This window comes from Biomphalaria glabrata, chromosome 7 (assembly GCF_947242115.1).
Source record: "Biomphalaria glabrata chromosome 7, xgBioGlab47.1, whole genome shotgun sequence".
NCBI classification, from domain to species: Eukaryota; Metazoa; Mollusca; class Gastropoda; family Planorbidae; genus Biomphalaria; species Biomphalaria glabrata.
This window is the reverse complement of record NC_074717.1, coordinates 30,991,245-30,999,024: the sequence shown is the minus strand read 5'-3', so window position 1 is coordinate 30,999,024 and position 7,780 is coordinate 30,991,245. Positions and strand designations below refer to the sequence as shown.

The 7,780-nt window shown below is 34.0% G+C and overlaps 1 protein-coding gene across 1 annotated transcript; it reads right to left on the bottom strand.

The window, feature by feature from the left end:
- Positions 1 to 54: 54 nt before the first annotated feature.
- LOC106051906 (uncharacterized) lies at positions 55 to 7,780 on the bottom strand. The gene is made up of 9 exons (XM_056036023.1): positions 7,556 to 7,780; positions 6,100 to 6,180; positions 5,643 to 5,807; positions 4,721 to 4,928; positions 3,134 to 3,237; positions 1,522 to 1,680; positions 613 to 737; positions 329 to 435; positions 55 to 184 (listed from the first exon to the last, which is right to left on the bottom strand). The coding sequence occupies exons 1-9, from the start codon at positions 7,638 to 7,640 to the stop codon at positions 94 to 96; spliced, it is 1,125 nt and encodes a 374-aa protein (XP_055891998.1). The 5' UTR covers positions 7,641 to 7,780; the 3' UTR covers positions 55 to 93.

The following is a 7,780-nucleotide window of genomic DNA, read 5'->3' as shown; positions in this document are numbered from 1 at the left end:
CTGTAACATTTACATTGATGTTTTATAATATGAGACAGTAGACATTAGCATATATAAATTTGGCTTTCTCTAATGTTTAATTTATCTTTATCTTCAAACAGGTACAGTATATTTAAAGGTTTGTAGTCCGTTATATAAATTGTGAGTGGTCGATTCTTTCAGTAGACTGTAAATAGCAGCCGCTCTGTAAGTATACAAATGTTAAGCAGTGTCGTGTTAGTAATTTAGGCAATACGCAGTGTTTGAAATTAAAATAATATCAATTTAAAAGCATTTTGAGTATAAAAAAAGGAACATATAAATTTTTTTTTCTATAGATCTAACTTACGTGCTAGTTCCTAGGCTGCACTTTAAACCAATTGTCGATACGGTACCAATGGTCACCCACTCTCCGGTCACCAAGTGGTTACATATTAACGGAGCGCCTTGGTCATTCTGAAAAAGTTACTTACTAGTGTAAAATCTGTATTGAAAAAATGATTTCACTAGAAGATTGAAGGGACATAAAAAGAAAGGAATATTTTGGAAGAGCAGTTTTGAATCCAAATTCTAATTTAACATCTACGAGTTCATTTTTAAATACCGTAATAAAAAAAACAACAACACACGTACAAAACATGGACCTGTCTTGGAACTCAGGCCGTCATTTCTGGTATATTTTAAGTTGCCTGAAGCTACAGTGGCTGGATCTACTTTGACCTTGACCTCTACAAGTGTGGAGCTTGAAGATCCAAGTGCTGAAATACCAATACAGTGGTTAAGTTTTACACCTCTTGTTATTCTAAATATAAGAACCAACTCGCTTTGAATGGTTTTAGCAATGAACTTGCATTCGACACCGGCTACTCCCGATGATTAGTTTCCATGGTATATATTGTTTATTTTGATAAGTAACCCCCTCCCTCTTTTTTCTTTTTTCTGATCCACTTCCAATAAAAGGTAGGAGCCTCCCATTTTCTTTTTAAATTGCATCCTTCGCATCTTTTCGCTCTTCTGAAACGACCCCCCTCCCCAATTTATTTCCAATGAAACAGTTTCCCATTATTATCATTTGCCTGGTAAGTAATAACACGTAAAATTTTCGTATTTTTTCGTCCAAAGCAAGATGGGAGAATTAATGATAAGTGAGTGGTGAGTGATAGTGTCAGGGCTTTTAGGAATATAACATAGATTTGTAGCATTTTGAGATGTTGGTCACAACAAGAAAAGTTGAAAAAATATATGGGGATATATTCTGTTGGTAACAGGATTTCTATTTATGACCTTCAAATTGAGGTCAGGAAGAATGTAATGTAAAAGTCAGTGCTAGATTGACACATGAAATGCGTAGGAGGACGTAATTATCCATTCCATGCTCTAATAGCACTAGGGAAGAAGGAGTATTTGTACAAATTTGTCCTAGCATATGGAACAAGGAATGTGCCTTTATCTTTGTGTCTTTCTGAGTTGTTTTTTTAGGTTTTGTTTTTGTATTTGAAGATTGTGGTTGAGTGTTTTATGTATAATTGCTAGTAAACTTACTATCTGTAGTATCACCGTAGCCAGTTATCCTGCAGTCAGTTAAATCAACGTCTGACAGTGGAAGGTTTGCATTCGGAAAACAAGCTGGCTGGACACAGGCGTTGTTGAAGAGCACAGGTTTGTTTAGAGATGCAGTGAAGACTTTAGCGTTTAGTCCAGCTGGAGAGAAAGTTATTTTTTCAAGAGAATTTAAATTAGAACAATGCAAGGTGAAAAATACATTGTCTGGAATGTGGTTGGGATGAGATTTGTACACTAAAAATGTATCACAGTCATCTGCTTTTTGTCTACATTTCAGTTTGTAAAATATAGTTTACATTCTTTACATTCCATTGGATTCTGTAAGAGACAAACAGAACAGAAAGAGATATGAAGAAAAATGGTGGTAAAATAATACATTTAAAAAAGGAAAAAAAAAGGAAGATTTAGAAAGATTTTGTAATAAGTAGAGTAAATAAACACTTTCGAAAGAAAACGCCATGTATAAAGTCTACTGTTGTCAATTAAATATATAAAAGAAAAGCAAATATTTTTTAAAAATATTTTTAAAAAGCAAAGCTTATCCAAATGGAAAGAACTCCGCCCTTAAAGCTATATCTATCAATAATGTACAGTTATTTCCACTGTGGCAATATGCAATTTGTGCTTTTAAATTGAATACTATTATTATTATTACTATTATTTTTATTATTATTAAAACATCAAAGCAAATAATTAATTGTCTACTTTAATATTTGTTTATTGATTCATGTGTTGTTAGGTCCAATAAATAATTGTTTAAAGGATCAAGTTGATAGGAGAGTACGTAAGGGGGAAATAGCCTTAACAATTATTGAAGGGGACTAAACCCAACAAATTTAGCCATATAAGTGTGGTTTTCCTTGTTGGTATCAAAGAAAACAAATTGCTACAAATACTCCTTCTTCCCTAGTGCTATTAGAGCATGGAATGACCGAATGGGTTGCCTGAGCTAGCCAGGAAAACCAGTTACTTGGCAGAATTTAAGTCATTGGTTAATATGCATGACTGAATGCATGACGCGTAGGACGTAATCATCTTCTTTTTTGAAGTAACGTCTGTATTATATAAGATAAACTTAATTGCTTTTTAAAATTGATTCATGTCTCGTTTATGCCAATAAATAATTGTGCGAATTCAACTTGATCAGAGAATGGGTGTGGGAGAAATAATGTGTACATACTTTTTACCAGACAGACAGAGTGAGTTGATAAAAGCTTTGTTATTAGTTTGTGCTACAATAGAAAGAATATAGAAATTAGATTCTACAGAGTAGAAAAGTGCAAAAAAAAAATGTATTCTATGGTTTGTTCCAGGACTTCACTTCTCACTACGTCCGTAGTCTGTACACCGGATACACCAACAAGCTGGCTATTTAAGGATGTGCTTCCATGTTTCAAAACCTCCAATGCAGTCCAAATCTCAGTCTCTAGTGTTTTGGTTTCGAACTAATTGGTTTCTTATCACTCTTAAATAAATATATCTACTTGACAAAGGGTTTTAACTTTAGAAAGTTTGTTAGGCATATGAAAAATGAGCACATTACTACACATTTTGATAGATCTCTTAAATCAACTTTAAATCTAATACATACTTGGATCCAACAGTTTAGCCGTTGATGCTACAACCGAGGGTAAGTCTGTAAATACTGTAGGCTTCTGATAAGACTGCACAACGACATAGTTTGGCGTGTAGGCGCTGGAATGGACGTTCAAATCAAGGGATGGGGAAAATAAGTTAGTTTTAATAAGAATTAAAAAAAAAAAAGAAAAGCCAAAGCAGAAACATGCACTTAGAAAGAAAAGTAAACATCAACTGGAGACCTTAACAAATTTAATACTTTAATACATGTATTACGTATTTATATGTATTGACATGAATATTTATTACTAAGAAACTATTTCGCATTGAAAGATGAAGCCAAACATAATAATAAAAGTATTGAATCTTAAAACAACAACAACAAAACAATTAGCAACATTTCTTAAGCTCAGTAAAATCCTACTTTTTAATTTTTATATCTTATGCATATATATATATATATATATATATATACTATCTAACGTTTTAAAAAAGGACATTTTTATTAGCGGCCCCCGAAAGGGGAAAAGACGCTATTAGTTTTGTGCGAAATGTCTGTCCGTCTGTCCGTCTGACCGTCTGTCCGTCCGTTCCGTATAGATCTCGTAAACTAGAAAAGATATTGAAAATCCGACATCACAATATTTTAGACCATTCAAAGCTCTGATGCAACGGCTACTTTTTTTTTTCTGAAAGCGAAAAATATAATTTTTAAAATCAGTTATGCAAGCAGTTTTTTAAAGAGAAAAAGCTAATTAGTATGCATTATAAGTTAGACCTAATTTAAAATGAATAGTAATCTTATAAACTTCATTTCTATGAAATTTAACACAACGCGGAATATTCATTCGAATAAGAGATTGATCCTTTTCAAAACAATTGGATCAATTATAAGTTAGGCCCAGGAGAGGCGCGGTAGCTGAGCGGTAAAGCGCTTGGCTTCTGAACCGGGGGCCCCGGGTTCGAATCCTGGTGAAGACTGGGATTTTCAATTTTAGGCGCCTCTGAGTCCACCCAGCTCCAATGGGTACCTGACATTAGTTGAGGAAAAGTAAATTCGGTTGGTAGTTGTGCTGGCCACATGACACCCTCGTTAACCGTAGGCCACAAAAACAGATGAACTTTACATCATCTGCCCTATAGACCACAAGGTCTGAATAGGGGAACTAGTTAGGCCAGGTTCACATCTAACTTTGCATTCACTTTCACCTATCCTTTGATCTGCTGGACCGTTGGGGCACTACACAAGATCTGTTAACCTTCTTTCTCCATTCTTATCTCTCATTTGTCTTTGATATAATTTCATTTGCATGTTCTTTCTGAAAATATTGAAGCCTGCCTGGATGGACCTTTTCGGGGGCCGATTTTGAGTTTGTGTTTCCACACAAACTGTCTTTTGTAACCTTGTATTATCTAAGTTTATTTAGATAATTTAATTTACTTACAATTAACTGGATTTTCGTATTATTCCTATTTACTCCATTACTGCTTAATAGAGCAAAAACATTAAGTTTTGAATATGTTTATTTTATTTTTTTATATAGACTAGTTATTTAACTTTATGAATATAATTACCTTAGAATCGAACCATAAAACCTACCTGCCAACAAGACTCTTACACAGAGTGTCAAACAAAATTTTTGACTCCTCTAGTAAAACGCCAATACACAAATACTTCCCAGATGTGCCGTTGTAGATACCAACAATTCCAGGGTACTCACATTCCTTGGCTATTGGTGTGGCAGAGTACATTCTCTTGACTACAGACTGAAGTTTGGCTGGTCTAGACCTTGTGTAGTAACAACTCTCTAAGATTCCAAAAAGCAATGAAAAATATTCTTACTCCTGATGGTGCACATACTTTGAAAAGTATCATAAATGTTTTAGAGCTCCTTTTTTGGAGGATAAAATAGGTGTTTGACTGAAGCAATAAGTAAAGTAGGAACCTATTGACTATGCTTAGGGAAGGAAAAGTATTCTCTAAATCAACTAGCAACAATATAAGACCGCGGGGCATTGCATCAGTCCGTAACTGTTCCAGATAATATACCTAAACAACAAATCGAAGGTTTGTTAGTAAAGTTTGTCGAAGGAAATGATTACAGTCGTTAGCTTAAAGTCACAGCTCAGTCAATTAAAACGCAAGTATCTTTGAGTCGAATAAATGTTTAGCCTTTCGATGTTGTACGGTAGCTATAGAACTCTTTTATTGGGGCTCATCCTGACAACGATACTAATAAACAACAGAGAAAAAAAGACAAAAGTAAAACATGAACTTAATATTTAACAGTTTAAAATAACTCTCGAAGCAAGATTGTATAAAACGATAGTGGTTACAGACTACTAGCAAAAAGGAGAAGAGGCAGAGAAAGCGATGGGAACATGCAAGAATGAACGGTCTGCCATTGATAGAGGTTCTATCGAAGGCAAAGAGAGACAGAGAGGAATAGAGAAAGACGGTTGACAAATCTTGACAAACGGTCCAACAGACTTAGGGGTAGGTAAAGGTTAAGGTGATTTACCTGGACGTGGTGTAGTGGTAGTTGTTGTAGTTGTGGTAGTTGTCGTAGTTGTAGTCGTTGTGGTTGGTGTGGTTGGTGTGGTGGTTGTGGTTGTAGGCTCTGGTGTGGTTGTGATTGCGCAGTTACAGAAAGAACTGAAAACATCGTCATTGCCTTGTTCACATGCTGCAAAAAGATGACATTACTATAAATAAACAATACAATAAACAACCCATGATCGTATTTGTCTATTGTGTCTTAAACAAAATAAAAAAAAAAAAACTAGAAAAACAAACTCTTGAAGCAGAACCCTGTTGGCTTACAGCAATCCCCAACCCCTAACTAGCTAAAAGTGGCGTGTTCACATTTTTTTCGTTAGGAGGAAAGAGAGTCACAAATAAAAGTTTAAGAAACACTGATCTATTGGTTGCTACAAATAATTTAATTTTCTCTACAGTGATGAAAAGAAAGAGTTTACCTAGCAGACAGTATTCGCTGTCAATCGCTGGCTCTGTTGTAGTAGTTGTGGTCGTTGCACACAGTGAACTGACGCTGAATTCTAAAGAACAAAATTTGTATTTATTAGTTTCTTGTACCAGGTACATTAGAATCATTAGTAAAGTTCCCCTTTAAGACCTTGCGATATATAGAGCAGATGATGTAAATGTCATCTGTTTCTTTGACAAACGGTTAACGAGGTGTCAGGGTGTCATGTGGCCAGCACAACCACCAACTACCTTTACTTTCCCTAATTAAAGTCGCGTAGTCATTAAAAGTCAAAAGATATTGTGTTGTGCCTCAACGGTCCATCAGACTAGGAGAAAGCGAGGAAATTTTAGTGACTTCTTAATGCTTGCAGACTATTTCAAACGCCAACAAAATAATAGAAACAATATGACGACTTGAGCTCTCTTGTCTCTGGTTCAAGTTATTTCATAGAAAAGCTAAATGTCATTTTCTTTTCACTTTTTTCTATGTAGAAGTTGAGATTTTTTTCTGTGATGTTCACTAAAAAAATTCTTCTCTTCTCTTCTTGTCCTCTACTGTGCGGCTAGAGTAAAGTTTGGTGAATCTGCACAAAACCGTAATTAAACAGTAACCACGAAACTTTCAAATTAACTAATTAACATACTTTTAAAAAATGCAAACACTATTAACCATAAAATTGTTATTAAAAATATTAGAGACTTAAAGAAAAACGAAGAAAATATGCTATACACACATGGAACACTTATTCTTGTGTTTTTTTTTCGTAAATTAATGATTTATAGATCTAGATCTATATAGAATGCGGCCTTTGATGGAAATACCGATAATAAAATACAAATATTTTATGAAAAGCTTGCGTTTTGTTTTCGCAATTTTTAGGCTATCAGGCTGCGAATTTGCCAAAAACTTTCGTTGAAGATAAAAAGAACCTGTATATGAAATATCATGAGAATCCGATATTCATTTGATGAAATCTCATGATACATACATAAATGGATGAAAGAGTGGGGAGATTAGGTATGTCTTGCAAATAGCTGACTTGTTGTTGTAGCTGATTATAGTTAGCCTTAATAATTGATTTTATGAAGAATATGACTTCATGCGAATTGCTGAACTCATGTTTTATTTCGCAGTTTTACATTTTAAAAAGATTTTTGCATATTTATATAACTATCTATTTACCCCCTCTCTCTCTGTCTCTCTCTGTCTCTCTGTCTCTCTGTCTCTCTGTCTCTCTCTCTCTCTCTCTCTCTCTCTCTCTCTCTCTCTATATATATATATATATATATATATATATATATATATATATATATATATATATATATATATATATATATATATATATTAACATCTTAGCAATAAGTATAATGAAAATTTTATATATATGTTCTAAAATATTTATTTAGGTGAAGACAGCTCCAAAAGAAAGACAAAATAAAACTTACTTCCACAGATTGTACCACCCTCTGACTTTTTGGTCACCAACACAATGATAATTGAAATAAAATAAAAATTGAAAGTTTTGGTCATTTTCTTATTCTATGAAATAGTGTCACCGTTTAAAAAGAATGTTAGTCCGAAAGTTTCCTCTACAAAAGTTCTATTTTTTCCTAGAGCAAGTCCCTCCCACGACTACATAAAACACGTAATGTCTGGAGAATGACGTCACA